Here is a 22,673-nt window from a genome sequence, read left to right as displayed (position 1 = left end):
GGCTCAAAATGTCACTAGCTTTTGCCAAGATGGAACAAGGATTTTTAATGTTAATTTTCTCAAAATGCTTTGCAAATAATAATAATAACAACAGTTATTTACAGTGAAACTAGTCACTTCACAATGAGCCTGCATCCTATCTCCCAGAATGCAACATTTTTGACAGTAAACCATTGCATTTAAGAATTATAGTAGATTGCTGTTAGAATTTGCAATACATTTACAGCATTTTTTTTTTTTTTTTTTTTTTTTTACAGTGTAAGTAACTTCCTTGTATTTTTTGGTATATGAAGTATAAAGCAAACACATTAAACCATCCTTCAGTGTGGCTTTACTGTCTGAATTCTTAATAGGGTCACTGTGTTTATAAGCAGGGACATAGCATGTGTATGAAATGTGTAGGTGGTTAAAATCATCAAAGCAGTTAAAGTGACTTTCTGTAACCCAGTTTAACAGGAACCAGTGATGAAATTTCTACAGGCATTACAGGTATTTAGAAGTGAGTAGACAGGTTCTAAAAATACTGACAGCAGGTGAAATGGAAATCAAACAAAAAACAAGGCGTGTCAGAGATACTCTTATTGCTGGGCTGGGGGCAAAAGTAGTTTCAATGAATGCAGCAGTACTTGCTTTATGTGTCATTAAAGACTTCTCAGTAAAGGAAAAAGCAGTCAGAACACAGACAGGAATATAACAATGACATTTCACATTGCTCTGTATATTGCTGGGGCAATTCTTCTTAACATTGCAGGTAAGCTAACTCTTTTGTTACATATGATATGGTACATATATTAAAGGTTAGATCTAAAATTTGCATGCTGCCTACAGAAACTCTATAACAATGAAACATTTATGTTTAATAACCTTATGTTTATTTACATTTTCTGTTTAAAATATGTTTAATAACTTACGATTGAACTCCTTTAAGGGCTTTTCTTTGTAATACACACATCTTATTACCTGAAACAAATGTTGCTGCATTAGTAGAAATGCAGAGTAGTCATTATAAGTAACATGGAAATTTTCAAAGAAATTGTAATTAGTTATGAACAGATCATTATTTCACTTAGCTTGAGAGTTAGTGTCTAAATCTAATAAAATATCTTAAAAGAAATTGAACAGATTATTATAATTAGTTTTTTTTAGCTTGAGAGTTGAATGGCTACTAGTGTCTAAATCTAATATAATATATCTATATAGCAATTAAAAGTAAAAATGTAGTAAATAGTTTTTAAGTAAAAGTAAAATTTTACTTAGAAAATATTTTTTTTATTTGAAAATATTATTTCAAATAAAAAAGTTTTGAATTATGTTTGTTAAAGGAAGTAAAATTATATATTTTTTTAAAATCTGTTAAATGGACTACAATTTAGCTAAACTCTAAAACGCGAAGTACTGAAAATCTCAAGTGTATTTTTAATATCATAGAATGGAAAGCATTTTACCAAGTATGTAGTAATCCCAAAACAACACTCATTGTGTATTGTGTATTGTCCCTGATTAAATAAATAAATAAATACAAATACATGTGATGTGAAGGCATTTTTTTTTGTATGTCGTAAGAGATATGTTCATAACAATGTCAAAGGTCAAAAAATGATTGCGAGCTACTGAAACCAGTTTGCCTAGATCTGCTATGCGCTGATCAATTTTGTCTGAGCTACGAAAGCTCTTAACAAATAAAAGAAAACAGGTCTATGGACACAGAAAACTAATATAAATGTATATGAAGAACCCAGTCTGATTATTTGTTATTCTTTTTTTTTTTTTTCTCCCAATATAGGTGCTCTCTGCCAGTTAGATGGTAAGTTACTATACTCTTAATGGTCATACAAACACATATTCATGCACACAGAATATTTCACATAGTTTTAAAGTGGTAACACTTTACAATGAGGTTGTACATGTTAACATTAGTTAATGTAATAGTTAACATAACCTGGCTATAAATGTGCAATCCTTTTACAGCAGTTAAGGTAACACTTTTCAGTTAGGTTCTATTTTTTAACATTTGTTAATGCAGCAGGAATTATGAACTAACAATGAACACAATTTTTACAGCATTCAGTAATCTTGGTTAATGTTAATTTATACAATTATTGTTCACTGTTAGGCTAGTTCATGTTAGTTCATAATGCATTAATGAATGCTTACGTATTCAACGTTTAGTGTTAGAAATGTATTAGTATATGTTGGAATGAAGTATTGTAGATCTATCTATCTATCTATCTTCAATAAATGTATTGTTCATTCTTATTTTATTTGAACTAATGTAGTTAACTAATGTTAATAAATACAACCTTATTGTAAAGTGTTACCGCATTTATTAATCTCAGTTAATATACATTTTTTAATACACTATATGGTCAAAAGTATGTTGACTCTCCCTTCTAAAAAGGATGGGCTATTCAAGTAAATCCATTGCAAACAAGTCTTAATGCTACATCATACAGTGATATTCTAGACAATTGTATTGCAACACTTATTGTGACAGTTTGTGGAAGCGAATCTTGTGCACAAAGCGATGTCCATAAAGAAATGGTTTACTAAGTCCGGTGGGGAATTACTTGACTGCTTGGTTCAAAATACAGACCTGAACCTTTACTGAACACCTTTGGGTTAGGATTGGAGCAGTGAGCCAGGCCCCATCATCCTGCGTCAGTGCCTGACCTCACTGATGCTCTTGTGTTTAGTTGTACATTTAGTTGGTAAAAAGCATTACTCATTCCAAACGTGTTCATTGGGCTTCAGGTCTGGGCCAGTAAACAACTTCTATAAAGATCTTGCGTTGTACACAGGTGCATTGTCATGCTAGAATGGAAAATGGTTTCAACAAAGTTGAAAGCACACAATTCTTTAGAATGTCATTGCATAGTATAGCATTAAGATATGTGCTCACAGAAATGACTGGAATAGCCAAACTCATTAATTACAAAGGGGTGTCCACCATTTTTGGCCAAATAGTGTATACTAATACAGTTGTAACAGTTGTAATACATATTAACTATTTTCAACTAAAAATGAACAATATTATATTTATAAATTAAACTACATTAATAAATGCTACATAAATAAAAGTATTGCTCATTGTAAATTTATGATACCTAATGCATTAACTAATGTTAAAGGTGCTGTTAGCGATTTTAGCAGTTCTGTAATTTCCATCAGAGATGGTATAGAATGAGACGGGTCACTGGTATACTAATCAATGGTAGAAATTATAACACTGAATATGGTGGCTGTTGAAATGGAAGTCCCACTTTACAGTTAAAAGAACCAATCACCTTTTTGATAGAGACATCGCTTGTCATTTTCATTGAGAATGCACATGTGTATTAGCTGGAGCGTCGTTTTGATGTCTGCCTTTCAAGTAGATAGGAGTGTATATTTGTATTCCTAGAGAATAACATCCCCCAGGATGCCTGGAGGTGTTACAAACAGGATCTCTGACAGTAAGCTGACTTTGCTTCCATTAGACTTAGTCACTGCATTCTTGCATGACGAAATAACAGCTGAGTGCATATGAAGCTAAATATGCTGTTTGACATGAATGATCCGTTTTAATGAAATAGTTCTCCCAAAAAAGAACATTCTGTCAGCATTTACTCACCCCCATGCCATCCCAGATATGTATGTCTTTCTTCTGCAGAACACAAACAAAGATTTTTTAGAAGAATATCTCAGCTCTCTGGGTCCATACAATGCAAGTGAATGGTGACCAGGCCTTTCAAGCTCCAAAAAGCACATAAAAGCCACATAAAAGTAATCCATATCTTGATCCATGTCTTCTAAAGTGATCCAATCGATTTTGGGTAAGAACAGACCAAAATATACTTCCTTTTTCACTGTACATCTTGCCATTGCAGTCTCTAGCCCTTGTGCACTGTTCATTTGTGAGTCACACTTGTGATGTTCGCAGGTCAAAAATGACCCGAGCATACATTTGTAATATTTTCCCTTGTAGCTGGGGGTCTCTGGTAACATCTGCTGGAATAAAAATAAATAAAAATAATTACATGAGATGTCAAAATTTATAGTGAAAATAAAGTAACATTTTGGTCTGTTCTCACCCAAAACCGATTGGATCGCTTCAGAAGACATTAATTAAACCACTGGAGTATTATGGATTTCTTTTATTCTGCCTTTATGTGCTTTTTGGAGGTTCAAAGTTTTGGTCACAATTCACTTGCATTGTATGGACCTACAGAGCTGAGACACTATTCTAAAAATCTTCATTTGTGTTCTGCAGAAGAAAGTTCACCTAATTCAGTGACATCTGTCAGGTAATAGAGATTTACAACCTCATTGTAAAATGTTACTTACTGCGTTCACAACCCATTTTACTTTAGTAATTAAAATATATGCACTGTATTTCCTGGTGTAACAGGATATTCAATGAAAAAAAATCAAGATCTATCAAGAAATTATTGGACTGTGAAATGGGTTCTCTATATATGACATGTGGCTAAAGGGGAGAATTTTAAAAATAAGAGGGTTTGGTGACCTCAGTTGAAAAGGAAGTTGTTTTAGAGGCGGAGCAAGTTATTACATTTTAATGAGAGATTATGAAGACAAATATTGTCATTCTTTGGAATAATGTACACTGATAAATCATCACAATAAGACCAGGAACATGAATTAAAGGAATAGTTCCCCCCAAAATAAAAATATCTCTATGTCGTTCCAATTCTATATTATTTTCTGTCGTCTGTGAAAAACAAAAGGAGATCTTAAGTTGAGTGTCTGAGTTTTTTGTACAAGGAACTGCAAAGTGATTTATAGCGCTACGCCCCAAATAAGGCTTAAAAAGCTCTATAAAAGTATGATAAAAGTAATCCATATCACTTGAAAGTATATACGGTCAATTTTGATTTCATTTAAACTTTAAGTCATTCTAACAAGGAGTTCCCACATCTTCTTTTTTCTCATCAGTGTGTGGCCAAGCCCCCCTCAACCCCAAGATTGTTGGAGGGCAAAGTGCTCTTGCGGGGTCTTGGCCCTGGCAAGTGAGCATTCACAGGATCTCCACTAGAAGTCATTTCTGTGGTGGGAGTCTTATCAATAAGGACTGGGTTTTATCTGCAGCTCACTGCTTCCAGAAGTATGTGACACAAACTTAAATAAAGGTTAAAGGAATAGTTCACCCAAAAATGTGATAATTATTTACTCACCTTCATGTCATTCCAAATGCTGTTATTTTTTGTGCAACACAAAAGGAGATTTTTTTTAGGAATCTTAATGCTGCTTTTTTTTCCCCATACAATGACATAGTGACCACGTCTGTGACACTCCAAAAGTGGATAAAAATATATATATATTTTTAAAAATTCCACCTAAAAACACCATAACAGTCCATATAATAGGTGTACAATATTCCAAGTCTTCTGAAGTCATACAATTGCTTTGTGTGAGAAACAGACCGAAATTGAAGTTATTATTCACTGATAATCTTGCCCTCTAGTTATCTTGTAAAACCACTTTGACTGGATCATTTAGTCCAGTTTGTTAACAAATAATTTTTTGAGCTGTTTCTTTGCTAAACAATGTGAACCTAACAGCTCATTGGAGGGATAGATTTTCAGTGAACAATGACTTAAATTTCAATCTGTTTCTCATACAAAGCTGTCGTATGGCTTCAGAAATCTGTGAATATAGCACACAAGTCGTATGGACTACTATTATGGTGCTCTTTTTCCTTTAGGGAGCTTAACAAAACCTGGATGAAGATTCTTCAAAATATCTATTTTGACAGTCAAACAGATTTAGAGCAATAAAAGATTGAGTAAATAATAACAGAACTTTACATTTTGGGTCAACAATTCTATTAAGTGTCAAATGCAACATATTGTATACATAGCTGTAGACTGATAATAGAGGAATTAAGTCTGGGAACGTTTTCTATTCACAGGATCTCTGCACCTGACATTAAAATCTACTTAGGACGTCAGTTCCAAACAGGCTCAAACCCAAATGAGGTATCCAGGACAGTGAGTCAAGTCATCACCCATCCAAACTATGGCTCAACTACCCAAAACAATGACATAGCACTTCTCCAGCTCTCTTCTTCTGTGACTTTTACTGATTATATTCAACCAGTCTGCCTAGCTTCTTCTGGTAGTACTTTTGCTGCAGGTACTAACAGCTGGATCACTGGATGGGGAAAGCTCAATTTTGCAGGTAAGTGAACGTTGTTCATCGCTAGTTTCGCAATGTAATATTACTGTAGAGTATTATTTTAAAACTAGATTTGGTGCTGCTTGTTCATGTAAAAACTCACTGCCACAATCCCTGGCCATTTGCTAGGTATCTGATCACTGCCCACATTTGGCAGCATACTTCCCACATTTATTCAAAGTAATGGCCACGATATGCTACTCAATTTTAGAATTAATACATTTCATGATTTACTTTGAAAATATTTGATTTAAGCAGTAACGGATCCTGACATAGATGATATAGGACTGTTTTTGGCACATTTGATCATAAGCTATAGGCAAAAATTATCCCATCAAAGTAATAGTACACCTCAACAAGATGCACAATTTCAGGTATCCTTTATGTTGTAACACAAATGGTGTGGGATGAGTTACGTGTCAAGAATTAAGCCAGGTTGTACATTGACAGAATTAGAGACTTTCTTAATAAAATAGCAATTAAGAATTTTCTGAATTATATACAGGTATGTACTTTGTAAATTATGAATTCCCTATGGCATTTTTCTTTATGCTTATATTATTTTTGTTTTATAAGTAGTTAATATAGTATTTAATTTTTCTAACTGTTTAAATTGTACTGTGTTGAAAGAGTTACATGTCAAAGTTGAATGCTTAGGTTTAGAAGAAGAAGAAGAAGAATGAGCTTTATTGCCAAGTATGCTTACACATACAAGGAATTTGTCTTGGTGACAGGAGCTTCCAGTACACAACAATACAAATTAGCAACAAGACTTTTAAAAAATATTTAAAGTGGTTTAATATAAAAATATTAATAGTGGTTTGTTCAGAGCAATAGTAATTTTGAAGCTTGCCTTTGAAAGCACCAATAACGATTGCTTTTCCCACTGATTTATATAATAGACACCACGCTTCCCAACACACTGCAGGAGGTGCAGATACCAATTGTGAGCTACAGTGTTTGTAACACTGCCTATGGAGGTGGCATTACCAGCAACATGTTGTGTGCTGGACTAACTCAGGGAGGGAAAGACTCATGTCAGGTATTACACCATCAGTCGCTTACATTACTTATTGTATATTGGCAGAGATACAGTATATAGTAATTGACAGTTGCTCATTGTATATTGGCAGCGATATAAATAAGTGGTTGTCTATGCAGGGAGACTCTGGAGGACCAATGGTCAATAAACAGGGCACGTCGTGGATTCAGTCTGGCATTGTGAGTTTTGGCAAAGACTGTGCAGTACCCAATTATCCTGGTGTGTACACCCGAGTATCTCAATACCAAACTTGGATCAACACTCAGATAAGCAGCAACCAGCCTGGATTTGTTTCATTCACCTCCACTGGAACCAGTGGCTCCCCCAACCTCCTCTTATTTTCCCTTTCTCTCTCAGCCTCCATCATCCCTCTAATCTTCTCCCTCTACCTCTTTTCTTAAAGACTGAGTAATAACAATTCTGAAGGTTCATTGATGAAGAGGGCAGTTTGCTGTACACAGTCTTATTAATAAAGCAAGTCTGATTTTTAATGATTTTGCCTAATAAGAATACAGTGGACTAATCTGTTATTTATTCTAAAACTGAGACATAAAAGTATTCTAGTATGTGTAAATTCAAAATGCTCAGTCAATCATCCTTTTTCGAGTGAATATTCATTAACAGAATGCAATACAAATGCACTGTAGTGAGTTTTATATTTAACTGTGATTTTGTTTTACAAATAACAAATAACTTTGTCTCAGGGGCTAGATTTCTGTTCAGCTCAATACAACCAGCCTGTATTCTAAAATGAGCAAATGTCTGATTTAACTGAATAAAGGAGCACATGTATGATTTAACTGAATAAATGAGCAAATGTATGATTTAACTGAATAAAGGAGCAAATGCTTTGATTTTTCTGTGATGGGAGAAAGGTGCCTGGTTGTTCCTTGCAGGGTACTCAGCCTTACAGGCTCCATATGGTTAGGATTAGGGTGAGGCATGGTTAGGGCATCTGCTGCCTCCCAGGCACAAACTGAGGCCCCTTTTTACAATGGGCTAATTTTTCCAAGTAGGTAAAGCTGCAGACCGGAGATCTCCAAATGGAGGTGGAATTTCCATTACAGGGTGGGGTTACTCCAAAAGGGGGTTGCACCAACTCTAAAAATGGGCGTCACTTCCATTCAAGGTTAAGGTTTGGGAAAGGGTAAGGTTAGGGGCTCCCTATATCTTTAATGGTGATTTGGAGCTCATGGCCCTTTTTGGAGCAATGCCTGCAGCTATACCCTTATCGATTTTCCTCCCACTGCATTACCTTACTGCAGACTCCTGCTCTCTGGTGCTGCCTGTTTGTGTGGATGTCCTCACTACCTCACTCACTACAGCGTTTAATGTGAGCAAAAGTGGTCATTACAGTATTTAGGACCGAACAAGGTCTGAACTAGTGTCAAAGACTTTAGACTGTTGAGTTATAAATAGAAAATCTAGGGCCAATTGTTAGACCCGGCCATGATTGCACATATCGCTAGCTGGGTAAACTGGCGTTAAAGGCCCCCCGGGGTAAATTTAATTTTCTCCTAAAACACTAAACAGCAAAAAACTACTACAGTACTTTCCTTAACACCTGTTTGACACTAGACACTGCTAAAAATGCCTGATCCGTGAGATTATTGCGTTCAATGGCTTTTATCCCATGTTCCATCAATATTCAATATAAAGACATGTATTTTTTTCAGTCATAATACACATTGTGACCAGAAGAAAGCACATTTTCATTAGCCCTGTTGTACCCTACAAATTAAAATTTGTTTATGTAGTCCATGTTAAAGGTGTTCATGAATTGTAATTTTGCTATATATGCAGGAAGTCATGACCACTCACATTAAAATGAAAATATAAAAGCAGTTTTATTCTACATATAGAGGGTCCGCACATGGGGGCTGCCATGTTAGAGTCACATGACCAGCCGAATACTACTCGTCTAATCTCAGTAACTATCCTGTTATTTGACATTTTCACTCATTGATTAAATTAATCATGGCTGACTGTGAATAAAAAAATTTCTACAATAGCATCTGAAACTGAAAACTATTGATTTTAAATGATGCTGCATCCAAGCCGCTAGGTGTCAGTGTAAATCCAAATGACACAAAGATGAAATTTATGGAGTCACTGAGTTTTTGATTAAATCCCTTATCCTGCAACTAAAAAGACATGATTGGTTCAGCCTTATTGGATCGGAGAAAACAACAACAAATGCCACAAGAAAAGAGTCTATTTGCTGGGTTCAGCAGCAGTGTATAATCTCCTGAATAATGTTATAAGTGTCATATAATCCCTGTTATACAAAAACAAAAACGAGACAGGTTTGGAACATTGCATGGAATTCACAGTTCAGAATTTAGGCGATTGCGCGACCTGGCGTTGTGGCTGTGGCACTGCAGGCACTAATGGTCACACTGGAATTGTTTTTTTCCCTACCAAATTATAAAAGCTTTACAGTAGCCTAGAGTTAGAATGCATAAAATATAAAACGTATTTTTTAATTTATAAATAACACATTTTAGTATTAATCAAACATTAAATATTTTATAATGAATAAGGTTCATGGGACAGTTTGTGTATCTGTGCCATAGCAACACTCCTTCACAACTGTGTCATTCGCAACAGCGTATTCATATTTATCAAAGATAATGATGTCGTGGACAGACTCAAATGAAATACATAATCAGCAGTGGCCCGAGGATCTGTCAAACGTACATATCCTCCGACAACCTGTGAGTAATACTAAACTGAATGTAAAATCTCTTTGCAATTGTCTGAATTAATAGTTTGTTATTGGAGAAAAATTGACAGTTGGACGTATTTCTTTCTTTCATTGCTAAGCCTATGTATTGGGATAAGTTGTGTCTATATTTCTGTAATTTAGTTTCCCAATGAACAATAAATAAATCAGTCCATCCCTCTCTAATTATCCATCAAAGGCTTCTCAGGCAACCACTATTTTACAGCAGTTTCCAGCAGCAGTGTCCTCACCTTTTGCCCCGGTGCGTCCAGGACACATCAGAGAGGGTAGGGTAAGAGTGTTCGGACACATTCACATGACAAAAGAGAGATTAAAGGAAGGATTCACCCAAAAATGAAAATGTTGTCATCATTTACTCACCCTTATGTTGTTCCAAACCCCCATGCACACAAAATCTTTGCAGTTCTTTTCCATATAATGCATTTGAATGGGGATAGGTGCAGTCAAGTTCCAAAATAACAAAACAAGGTCCATAAAAGTATCGTAAAAGTATTTCATTACTTTGTGTGATGAACAGAAATTTATGTTGTTATTCACTGAAAATCTTCCCTTCTTCTATAGCTCTAAAATCAAATCAAATCAAATCAAACATGACGTCACACCAGTGACATCCAACATCACTGGTTCTCCAAATGTCACCAAATGTCATTGATGTCAAACCTGACTCAGCACATCTAAAGGTGTCATATTAATACTTTTATAGTGCTTTTTATTTTTTTATTTTGTTTATTTTGTAGCTTGACAGCACCAGTCCCCATTTACTTTTGGTATATGGAAAAGAGCAGCCATGATATTCTTCAACATTTCATCTTTTGTGTTCATAGAGAATAGAATTTCATTGGGGTTTGGAATGACATTGAATGAAAATAAATGTTGAAATAATTGTATATAATTGTATATATAATTATTCCTTTAAACAAATGCAATTTGCAGTACATCATGAAGGTTTATGCTCTTGTATGGTCTAGATCATTTTGGTCGCTTTGGTTATTTGTGTGTGTGTGTGTGTGTGTTTAGTTCTGGTTGAACTGATGATGATGCAGAATGCACAGATGCATCAGGTTATCATGAATAACATGACCATGTCTGTACTCAACACTTTTGACTACGCACATACACCTGAGGTAATGTATTTACATACAACACATTTGTAAACACTCTTGATTCGATCACAGCAGACCTTTAGTTCACTGAATATACAGAAACATGTTGCTGTTTTACTGGAAAATGTAATGTTTCTGTGTTTTTGATGTAATATAATGGTGTAAAGCTCTAAGTTTATTGTTTTATAGACAAGGATCGATATGGATTTAGAGGAGGAGCCTGATGTTTACCACCATTATTACCCCCCTGTGCCCAGCCTCTTTTACCCAGGTTGGGTTCCTTTACCTCAGCCACTGATTCAAGCACCATCTCCTCTTCTCCAGAACGCCCAGGACCCATCACAACCTGCACAGCCTGCTCGGACAGAATACAGAGACAGGTTAGACTGAGAACAACACACAAATGTCTATGAATATATTGTAAAAAATAACACACATTTAGCTGAACATCACAAAAACTTGTCGTTAAATGTATGGGTAAAAAAATAACAAGTATACATCATGGTACTGTTCATTGTACATTTATTTTATGCTGGTCTTGAACTGTATGTACTGTAGTGGAGTAAGGAGAATGACTCATGACAATTTGTGGGTAAATTTGCTTACATGTTATGAAAATAATGTCACAAAGCAAAAGAAAATTGGTCCAAAAAATAGGATGCCTTTCCTTGCATGCAATATATATATATTTATTTTGACCATGGACATTTTTTTGTGAGATTTACCCTAAAATGTGTACAAACACGCTATAACTAACCACAGTAATGTAATTCAGGAAAGCTGTTCCACCCCCACCTCCACCCAGTGCTACACAGACTGTTGGTGCTGACATCCCACCTGCACCAGGTACACACAAACAGTGCGTGTGAATGTGTAAGCTTTACTGTAATTTTATCATATTAATTTAACATAATTTTTTACCTGATTTCTCTTGCAGAGTTTTATGTTGCAGAGAGAGGGCAGTGATAAACAGTTTTTCTTATGGGATAAACAGAACTCATTCTGCCTTAATTTTTACTATGTATTGTGCAGGCTTATTTTATTTAACTGTATATTATGTACTACATGCATTTATTTTAGTTTTTAACACCATTTTATGCACCCTGTTTAATATTTGGGTTTATGAAAACATACTTTTACTGAGCATCCCATTATTTTCTATTTCTGACAGTTGCTGATGGTGTTATTGTATTAATGGGCCCTCTTTCAATTGTAGGATCTCAGACAGTTGTTATAATTTTCTATAGATTTAGTATATTGCTTTTCAGTAGGTCACACATGATTCTTTATGGAGATTTTATTATAAGATGACGATCTGCTGGACAAAGGTGAAAAATAATGGGAGGTCCATAATAACCTTTTCTTATTTGGTGTGGCATTAAAACTTGATTGTTGTCTTTTCCTGTAAAAGGCCATGGCTCTGCATTTTATTTAAAGGTGGGTCCATCTGCCTCAAGACAGCAACTTGGTACTGAATTAAATGATGTTGTGTTTATTGAAAATCATGTGTCTGATAATACATTATGGATGGTTGTGACCTCAACCTGAATTAAAAGTAATTCTTATCTCTTCCTAAGGAAGCTGTACAAAGACCATGAAATTAATAATAATAATTAATAATAATTCCTTACTTCTATATAGTGCTTTTCTAGGCACTCAATGTGCTAAAGGGGGAATATCCTCAACCACCAAAGTGTGCAGCATCCACCTGGATTATGCGACGGCAACCACAGTGCACCAGAACACCCACCACATGATGTAGCCAATTCATATTGTATATATAGGGGATTATTAGTAAGCCATGTTAGATAGAAGCCAATGGGCAAATCTGGCCAGGCCACCGGTGTTACCTACTCTTTTTCGAGAAATGACCTGGGATTTTTAATGACCACAGAGAGTCAAGACCTTGGTTTAACATCTCATCCGAGAGATGAGTCATGTATTGAGAGGCAAATTAAAAGCGTAATTTGGAGGACCATACCAATGTGTTTTATGTTGACAATATTACACAGGGCTGGTGCAAGCTATAGGCAGAGTAGGCAATAGCCTAGGGCCTCCGCAATAAGTGTGGGGGGGCTCCAAATCCTGAAAGGCCCCACAGATGGATGACGAAACATTTATTATTTTGTTTTGTTGACAGTTGAAATTGGCCCCCAACTCAAAGAAAAGAAGTAAAGGTTAGACAAAGTAAGATATTTTGTGAGTATTACAGTGTGATGCTGCATAGGGAATAGAGCAGTTGAGTGTGAGGTGTGTATTGAAGTTCATGCACAAACATATTATATAATGTGATTAAGGTTTGAATGTTGTTGTGGAATATAAGACGGGCTGCTGTGGATAAATATCTAAACTTGCCGTGTGTGTGTGTGTGTGTGTGTGTGTGTGTGTGTGTGTGTGTGTTTGTTTGTTTCTCTTAAGTTCACAAATCCACAGCCACCTTTTAAACACTCAGCCACTTATTTATCTTGTGTGTCTTTGTGTCCAGCATTGTTTTGTTCTGTGGTATTCTAGCCCTTTTATTTATTCAGAGTGCACTGTCATCACTTTGGTGACAGTCATGCCCTCTGCACACAGACACACACTTTCAATGCTGAAGTACTTGAGCAGTGCTGTGGATTACAGTCTGCATGTTTGTGTTTGTGTGTGTCTTTGAACAGCCTGTTGCAGTGATGACTGATGTATCTTTATCAGATCTGTCCTCTTATGCAATGTAATTCTCCACACCACTTCTAACACACACACACACACACACACACAACATTGTAACAATGCTCACAAGCTGCCAAATCTCTAAATAAGTGTTTGTTTTTGTGTGTCTGTGTTGCTATGGAATGACTCATCCCAAATAACACATCTGTTATACAGGTTATCTAGAGCTCAAGGACATTGATGGTACTGGCACATAATGGAGAACATACCACATACCAGGAATTAGACAGGGGGTCAATATAAGATCAGCTGACACCCTCACCCCCCAATAACCACACATATAAACACACATGCTTTTCAAGCTGATGATTAAATAGGATGAAAAGGGATTTTCCAATCAAAGTCTGTGTTTACTAGGTTCATGAGATAAATACCCTACACTTGTGAAACTAAATTTTGATACAATTTATTACACTGCTTGCACGGCATGACTGTTTTAATATTTCTTACTAAATTGTGATTGGTCTTGACATTATTGCATACTGTATATCCATTTATAGCCATCTTTATGCTCACTATGCGTTAATACTTGTGTAGAGCCAACTGAAAACAAGATGCAAGTTGAGTGTCATTAGAAAGGCAAAACGGCGGGGGTCTGGGTAGCTCAGCGAGTATTGACGCCTACTACCACCCCTGGAGTCGTGAGTTCGAATCCAGGGTGTGCTGAGTGACTCCAGCCAGGTCTCCTAAGCAACCAAATTGGCCTGGTTGCTAGGAAGGATAGAGTCACATGGGGTAACCTCCTCGTGGTCGCTATAATGTGTGGTTCTCACTCTCGGTGGGGTGCATGGAGAGTTGTGCGTGGATGCTGCAGAGAATAGTGTGGGCTTCCACACACGCTAAATCTCCGTGGTAATGCGCTCAACAAGCCACGTGATAAGATGCGTGGATTCACGGTCTCAGACGCAGAGGCAACTAAGATTCGTCCTCCACCACCCGGGTTGAGGCAAGTAACTTCGCCACCACAAGGATTTAGAGCGCATTGGGAATTAGGCATTCCAAATTGGGGAGAAAAAAAAAAAAAAAAGAAGAAAAAAGAAAGGCAAAACAGCTCTGATGCAGCTTTTCATTTACACAGAACCAAAGCCTAAAACTTAAGCTTACCTCAAACTTCAGCACTATACTTTTGCTGCATTCCAAGCACTATTTCCTCAAGGAAATGCAAGTTTATTTAGCCATCCACTGCACATAAATAGTGAGGACACGAAAACATTCAAATCTGTGGGTTTGTCAATGTATGTGTATGTTTCCAAAGCTGAAATGTGTGGGAGGGTATGGCAATATTTGCAGCAGCTGAAAGAGGGATAGGGGAAAGAGCGAGAACAAGCAGGATTAAGGGATCAGTAAAAGGGCACAGCTGCCCCTACCAACACGGCACCACCTCTCCTCCCTGTCAGTCTCTCTTCTTTCGGCTCTGTTTGTTTAGCTATTAATATCTAACAGTGGTGAGTTGGATAAGTGCAAGCTGAGAAATATTTAAATTAGTGTCTTATGAGAGAAATCAGAAAGAGAGATAGAAAGAGTGAGTGAGATAGATGCTGCCTCCGAATGAGACAGTGTGTCCTGGCAATGCCATTTTTGGCACATGAATACATTCTGGAAGATGAACCAAACAGCATGTACCAGAGTCAGAGACAGGCACATCTTTGTGTTCTTGCTGAACCACTCTGTTCCACTACCCAACAACTATAGGAAATAGTGCCTGTAAGAAACAACCTGAAATACAATTTCTTTACATCCATAAAACTCTGTTACATGTTACATATTTTAAAATTGTCTTCTGCTATAACTCTTATATTATTCATTTATTGTAGAATAAAAATAAAAACAATTCAGCAAATGCATCTGCCTCTGAACAGAATCATTTTACTGTAACTCTTGGGAAAAAGGAATTCTTCTTACCTAAAATAACACATACAGTCTCTTTTAATGTGATATGCTTGTCCATAATTGTCAAAACTAAAGGCTTTGAATTACTGCCATACTGACTAAAGAGAGCGGCAGAGATCCCAAAGTACCACAGGGCATTTGTTTCAACTGTCCTCATACCTGTACTGTTGTAACACTACCCTGGGACAGTTGTAACAGTTTTGTAATTTGTAATGTGATAAATAATGCATTAGGCCTAACTTAAGTGAAATATATTGAAACATTTTATTAATTTTATTTATATCTGTAAAAACAATCAATCAGTCAGTCCTTCAGTTCGTAATCCGCCCGTCCGCCCATCCGTCCATTCGTCTGTCCATCCATCCATCCATCCATCCATCTATCCATGTTTAATGAACTATATGTCTGTCTATCTGGCTTTCTACCAAATAATAAATGTTTTTTTATTTGTCTTGCTTACTTATCTAAGCTTTTTGACTGAATAAAAGCTCTAGAAGGTGCATTTGTTAAGATGTTTGTTATGCTGCGGGGATAGTTAAAGCTGAAGTCTGTAACTTTTTCAATGTTAAAATACTTTCTTGTATCCTAGCTTAATATGCAGAGACAACTATGAGTTAGCCATTCCATTCATAGGTTAATTTTCTCGAAAACTGTAAACACTGTGTCTCTGTGGCGCTATAAAAATTCCTGTGTTTGTTTTGAGTGACCCACTTAGACCCCTCCCAACAACGTTACTCAACCAATGGCATGAGTTGTGGGCAGGACTATCTGACTGTTTGAACAACAGCAGACAAATATGGAAAGCTGTTTTGAATTTGTAATTTTTTTTGCAATTCCGTTTGGTGGCGCTAGTGTCACAGAAATTACATTCTTCAGCTTTAACGCTGACCACCTTGCATGTATGCTTAAATTTCTCAGTGACCTTACATTGCAGCATGTCCCAAAATATGTTAATTTTAAGTAGACAAATCAATCATTACAACAAGGAAAGTATCCTTCCATGATCAGATAGGAGTAATGATTCATCCTCAGTGAAAGAGAAGTAAGAAAATTAAAATTTGAAATGAAAACATCAAACTGATTTTCTTTAATAATTTCGCATCAAAGTGGACTACGTCCTTCAAATTTCCTGCACAGAGAGGATGTTAATGTAAATGTGCACACTGAAAATGACAGTTCCAACTTGCATGAGAAGGGAAATATTCACAGTGTGTACTCCGTTCAAGGCCAGTGTTATGATTTCCGTGACCCTACGCAACCATTCGACCGAGCACTTTGGGATTAAGAGGCACCCCTCCCCCCAATGCGGAGGACCTAGGGAATTGCCTACTAGCATTGGTCCTGACTCTGTTACAACTGTAATCAGTATACAACATAATGTTATTTGTGGTTTGGGTTTTCCCAAAATCCCTAAACCAAGACCAAAATGATCAACTGTATCTTCTCATAGTGTCTACAACCCACATCCACTAAACTTGGCAAAGACCTTCAGACTGTTCTGACTTAGTGTGCCATGATTTCTCTAACTGATTGGACTTCCAGTTTTTACGTTGCAGACAATCCAAAATCCCCAAAAATACCATAAAATTACATTTATGGAATGTTCCAATGGGCCACATTTTTCCAATTCTGTCACAGAATGTTCGTGATTTGAAACTCCAATTGTCAAAACTAACTAACTAACTAACTAACTAACTAACTAAATCTGTATGTCTGTGTATCTGTTTATTTGTCTGTCTGTCCATCTGTCTATCTACCTGTCTATCTGACTTTAGGGAATATAAGACTTCAAACTTTAAGCTCTCAAAACTATTTTACACTTTAAGAGAAGGCTTTGTAAAGCCAGCATCAAAGTGTGTCTTGACATATTATTATTAGTATTATTATCTAGTTGATATATTAATATAACTATAAATATATAATTGTACAGTATAGATTTTTAAGAATGAAGCAAAACCATGTTAATACATTTGATGTACTCCACCTGTGAAAAGAATGATCTACTTTATTGGTGAATGTTGCCCTGTTGTGTTATTACAGGCCAAATAGCATCTTTCCACAGCCATTCAAGGTAAATCAAATAAAAACCAAAACTAAATTTATACTAATCAAACTTTATTTAAGTAACTGTAGCAAATATCAACAATCAATGAATCAAAGCAAATGCCAACTGTAAATAAATAGTGCAATTCTTATATATAGTTTTTCTCTTTTACTAAACATTATAGATTTCTGCATGACCAACCCTGACCGCAAGCTTCAAACATTGACAAGCTTAAATACTGGGCTCAGGAAATGCTTAACATACAACTTCCCATAAGAATTACTCAGTTAATGGCAACTCAACAAAAAGTGCTGTGAATGGAAAATAGTCAATACAAAAAATACTATTTACAATACAAATTCTCTATACAAAACCATCATCCATCAGTTTTAGGATCATCCTCCTCCTTCTTTTCATCGTGCTCATTTAATTGACTAAAAACACTGTTTTTACTATCACTAAACCCTGTTATTACATGCTCACTCCCTCTGTCTCATTCTGCTATTCCTTTCATTATTCAACAAAGTCCATACAGTCTTTGGTTCATTTTCATCTTCAAAACCACCTTTTGACCTTCCTCTTCCTATACCACACCTTCTTTCCTTCTCTTCACCCCCTCTGGGCTTCTTGGGACATGGATCTGCCCAGGGCTCTGGGAGCTTTAGCAAACTCCATTTGCATGGGTTTGACAGGTGGCAGGTCTTTGGTGATCTGCTCCACTGGTCTCTTGTCTGGGCAGGTTCCATTGGGAGCTTGGGCGAGGGGCAGATCTGCCAGGGTGTGGGGGGCTCCACGACCCAAACGAACACCCAGTTCAACAGGCTTGAATATAGGCAAGGGCAGGGTGTTCCTGTAGGGTAGGAGCTGGTGTTCTCGTACACCTGCCTCCACATTGCCCACTCTGAGCACACCCGATGGGCAGGTCTGATTGAGAGGACGTACCTGCCAATAACGAGAGAGAGTCTCTCGACGTGAGTCATCCGACATCAGCATGGACTGGCTGCAGAGAGAAAGATGGAGAAAGATGAATGAAGCAGAATTTTTGTCACTGTATAGTCTTTAAAATGATCTGGTTGAGAATTACACTGCAAAAATAATTTTCTTAATCAGTATTTTATCACTTTTTCATTTTGAAACAGGATATTACAGGATACATTTATTTGAGAAGTGAAAATGCATACAATATTAAGACTTGTTTTCAGAGTTAATTTTTCTAACCCTATTGTTATATTGTTTTTTTCTTGTTTTAAATATAAATCTATCAAAATTTGTGAGAAGACAAGAAGAATAAATAAATAAAATTGCCAATGGAAACATTTTGCCAAAGAAAAATAGCCCTAACTCAAGATATATTCTCTGAAAACAAGTCTTATTATCTTACACAACTTTACTTCTAAAGTAAATTTATCTTGTTTTAAGGATGTTTAGATATTTTTACTGGAGAATTTGTTTTTTTCTTGCAGTGTGTTATTTATGCAATTCAGTATGTTTAGATTTACAAACAATATAGATTTTACATTTTCTTTATACATTATCAGATAATGCTTTGAGAGAGCTTTCAATAAATTCCAAAAATTGGCATCTAACTTTTTTTACATGAATATGTCTATGCACTCACCGTTCTTCAGGCTGTGTCTTCATATTGATACTGTGCCAGTCAGCGATGTAACTCTCTCTCCTAGCAGAATTTTCCTCCCTCACACTGCAACTGAGCTCAGCTCCAACCACACATCCACCTTTCTTCTCCAGAACTGTACACACCTGCATTGTCAGCTTGTTTATGTCGCCCGAAAAGTTAAATTACTCACAATGTGATCTCAACTGTTTTACTATGAGATACTTTCGTCAATACTGCTTCAGAGATTTCCAATTTCCTTTTTGTGTGTCTTATCCTTTTTGGTTTAATGAGTGGGGAGACTCGTTTCTCTCTTCCTCTGTCTGTGTGTCTCTTGCTCTGTCTGGTCTTCTGTCTGCTTGAGCGTGTGTCAGGCTTTTATACAGCTCTGCTGCTATTTCTGTCCGATGGAATCACTCCGTGCTGTCTACACTGACACCTGACGCTCACACACCCACATATCAAAAACACACAAACACACACACATTAGCACAACAGTGGATCATGGATATAAGACCGGAAAAAATCCCTGTGAATTCACTCACTCATATTTCCAGGACACATTCCAGACTCGTCACTGAACATTCCAAAATAATGCATACATACAAATATATCCTAATCCCACTTATTCACACACAATCAGAGTCACAAACACACATTAAAGCCAACTTACTGTTATTTTAGAAACTTAGGTAAAGGCATTTATCAGAATCCCCAATCCTAGTAAAGTCAATCCAGATACAAATCCCTGACATTGGACCAACATTTTACAATGTAACTCCTCCTAGAGTTTTTAAGATTAATCTACCAAACTTTGCACAGACCTTCAGCCTGTTCAGACTCTGGATACATTTCTTTGTCTTTTCAGAGTTACTATGGAAAAACTGATCAGACTACCAGGTTTCTAATAGCTCATAATCCAAAATCCCACAGATCTCTGTTGAAAATGTATGTCCACTAAACTCACACTTCACTTAGTAGGGGGAGTATCCAAAAAATCCCTTTGGACACGTCCACACTAATCCGTTTTCAGTTTCCTAACATTATAATTTTTCAAAATATGCGGAACTAGAGAGCATTCTCGAAAGTCTTGAAAATTGGCTGTTTTAAATGTAAGGCGGGACTTCCTTTTTACATCCGTTGACTGTTGGCTGCCGTTGGGCGTTCCAATTTCTCCCATTCATTTTAGTAGAAGTGGCCATCTTTGCTAAATAGTCTCTGCCTTCACTTACATTAGCCCTGTTCACACATGCAACCAGGTAAATTACAGGAAAATTGTTGGGTTGCCTTTATTGGTAAATGTTCCAAATGTGCTGTTCACACCTACCATCAATAAAGAAATGTATAGGTAATGATAAAACTTCACATTAAGGAAAATTGCCGGAGCAAAATTCACCAGTGTTTTCAAAAGGGTTGTGTTCACACATGACCTCTAAACTGGAAATTGTAGGTAATTTTCTGGAAAAGGCTATATGTGTGAAAGCGACTATTCACAGAATGTTCAGAGTCTGTCTCGGAATGTTTGTGAATTCAAACTTAAACTGTCAAATAATTCAAATGTAAACACATACAAGGCCTTTAAACCACTTTCATTAATTTTATACATCTCTTAACACTATAAAGCATTCAAAGTACATAAGGCCTATTCAACCTTCATACTTCAAAGCTTTCTTTTTCTAGTTCATTATCTGAATTTATTCCACTACTGCCACTCAAACTCTTGATCATTTTGTATTAATATGACAGTTGTTCCTCCATGGGCCTATTAACAGACATCAAAGCTCTGTCAGGAAGTTCAGTGGAAACTAAACAAAGGAACCAGGCATGGCAGCAACTGCTCTTTATTAATCATATTCTTTAGCACAGATAATCTCTTAAACACTTTGTATATATATGAATCAGTAGATAAAGAAAAACAGGATTTAATACACAGTTGGCCTTTACATTGGTAATCCTGCTTCTGTTAAAACATGGGCTGCTTTCTTTCAAAAACATTTTAAGAAATACCCTTTTTTCTGTGCTATTTTTAAGTAATCACCCAAAATATGAATAGAAAATGAAAGCTGCGGTCATAACATGTGCTCAAAGACAGACTAAGTGAGTGCTGGCGCTGTGTCCACTCATCAGTTTAATATAGTGCTTTGTGGATAGAGGTTGGGGACAGTCATATTCTCATGTTACACACACATTCTGTCCCCTGCCTGTCACTGTACCCAGTCTGTTACTTCTCTCTCAGTGACGCACTGGGCAATTACAGGTTCTGAGCTCACGCTTGTGCTTCTCTCTCCTGCAGTGTGGCCACTCAGCACACTATGGTATGGAAATGTTATGCCAGTCATGAGTTACATGACAGCCAGGAAATGTCAAGTCAGGAGCAATGAAGCCAGTAGATTATGACATACAGACAAAATTAGCTTATAGCTTATATATTTCAAACAAGTAGACACTAATGGTATTTTTGCTATAGCACCACAAATAAGGATACAATTCATTAATTGTCATTTTATATGTAAATTTAGCATAAGATATTTTTTAAATACCCACAAAGTGCCTTCTATTACTTAATCTGATAAGGTAACACAGACATGTCAAGGAATTTGGCTACAGTTGTCATATTCCTCTTGTTAAGCCACTCCTGAACCACAGACAACGTCAGAGGCATCTTACCTGGGCTAAGGAGAAGAAGAACTGGACTGTTGCCCAGTGTTCCAAAGTCCTCTTTCAGATGAGAGCAAGTTTTGTATTTCATTTGGAAACCAAGGTCCTAGAGTCTGGAGGAAGGGTGGAGAAGCTCATAGCCCAAGTTGCTTGAAGTCCAGTGTTAAGTTTCCACAGTCTGTGATGATTTGGGGTGCAATGTCATCTGCTGGTGTTGGTCCATTGTGTTTTTTGAAAACCAAAGTCACTGCACCCGTTTACCAAGAAATTTTGGAGCACTTCATGCTTCCTTCTGCTGACCAGCTTTTTAAAGATGCTGATTTCATTTTCCAGCAAGATTTGGCACCTACCTTTACTGGATTTAATGGAGTAACCAAATTCTAATTTTTTGAGATAGTGAATTGGTGGGTTTTTGTTAAATGTGAGCCAAAATCATCACAATTAAAAGAACCAAAGACTTAAACTACTTCAGTCTGTGTGCATTGAATTTATTTAATACACGAGTTTCACAATTTGAGTTGAATTACTGAAATAAATGAACTTTTCCATGACATTCTAATTTATTGAGATGCACCTGTATATATGTGGCAGCGGGGGCGTGGTCAAGCATCTCTCCAGAGAGAGAGAAAGCGGTAAGGGCGCTTACACCTGAGCTAAATTATGTCTAACACCTGTCTCTAATTTCAGTGAGC

At 36.5% G+C, this 22,673-nt stretch overlaps 3 protein-coding genes across 3 annotated transcripts; 2 read left to right on the top strand and 1 right to left on the bottom strand.

Annotated features, from left to right (window-relative positions):
• Positions 1-604: 604 nt before the first annotated feature.
• Positions 605-8,080, top strand: LOC127451590 (trypsin-like). Its single transcript, XM_051716384.1, has 6 exons — positions 605-751; positions 1,784-1,804; positions 4,933-5,101; positions 5,909-6,177; positions 7,077-7,216; positions 7,336-8,080. The coding sequence occupies exons 1-6, from the start codon at positions 697-699 to the stop codon at positions 7,615-7,617; spliced, it is 936 nt and encodes a 311-aa protein (XP_051572344.1). The 5' UTR covers positions 605-696; the 3' UTR covers positions 7,618-8,080.
• A 1,772-nt stretch (positions 8,081-9,852) lies between these two features.
• On the top strand, positions 9,853-12,747 carry LOC127451512 (proline-rich protein 29-like). The gene is made up of 6 exons (XM_051716260.1): positions 9,853-9,933; positions 10,141-10,228; positions 10,980-11,086; positions 11,255-11,445; positions 11,841-11,911; positions 12,003-12,747. Exons 1-6 carry the CDS (start codon positions 9,853-9,855, stop codon positions 12,029-12,031), a joined length of 567 nt encoding a protein of 188 aa, XP_051572220.1. The 3' UTR covers positions 12,032-12,747.
• Positions 12,748-17,651: 4,904 nt separating this feature from the next.
• On the bottom strand, positions 17,652-19,682 carry LOC127451597 (telethonin-like). Its single transcript, XM_051716398.1, has 2 exons — positions 19,327-19,682; positions 17,652-18,708 (listed from the first exon to the last, which is right to left on the bottom strand). Exons 1-2 carry the CDS (start codon positions 19,473-19,475, stop codon positions 18,318-18,320), a joined length of 540 nt encoding a protein of 179 aa, XP_051572358.1. The 5' UTR covers positions 19,476-19,682; the 3' UTR covers positions 17,652-18,317.
• Between the last annotated feature and the right edge of the window lie 2,991 nt (positions 19,683-22,673).

This window comes from Myxocyprinus asiaticus, chromosome 14, assembly GCF_019703515.2.
Source record: "Myxocyprinus asiaticus isolate MX2 ecotype Aquarium Trade chromosome 14, UBuf_Myxa_2, whole genome shotgun sequence".
In the NCBI taxonomy this organism is placed as follows: Eukaryota; Metazoa; Chordata; class Actinopteri; order Cypriniformes; family Catostomidae; genus Myxocyprinus; species Myxocyprinus asiaticus.
Note: the sequence above shows the minus strand (reverse complement) of the source record. Positions and strands in the feature narration are given on the sequence as shown.

Excerpts from the sequence above, each read along its gene's own strand:
- LOC127451590 (XM_051716384.1), top strand. The coding sequence starts at position 697 with ATGACATTTCACATTGCTCTGTATATTGCTGGGGCAATTCTTCTTAAC. Across the intron at positions 752-1,783 it reads AATTCTTCTTAACATTGCAG|GTGCTCTCTGCCAGTTAGAT; the intron begins GTAAGCTAACTC and ends CTCCCAATATAG. Across the intron at positions 6,178-7,076 it reads GGGAAAGCTCAATTTTGCAG|ACACCACGCTTCCCAACACA; the intron begins GTAAGTGAACGT and ends TTTATATAATAG.
- LOC127451512 (XM_051716260.1), top strand. The coding sequence starts at position 9,853 with ATGTCGTGGACAGACTCAAATGAAATACATAATCAGCAGTGGCCCGAG. Across the intron at positions 10,229-10,979 it reads TCCAGGACACATCAGAGAGG|TTCTGGTTGAACTGATGATG; the intron begins GTAGGGTAAGAG and ends GTGTGTGTTTAG. Across the intron at positions 11,087-11,254 it reads ACTACGCACATACACCTGAG|ACAAGGATCGATATGGATTT; the intron begins GTAATGTATTTA and ends ATTGTTTTATAG.
- LOC127451597 (XM_051716398.1), bottom strand. The coding sequence starts at position 19,475 with ATGCAGGTGTGTACAGTTCTGGAGAAGAAAGGTGGATGTGTGGTTGGA. Across the intron at positions 18,709-19,326 it reads AAGACACAGCCTGAAGAACG|CCAGTCCATGCTGATGTCGG; the intron begins GTGAGTGCATAG and ends TTCTCTCTGCAG.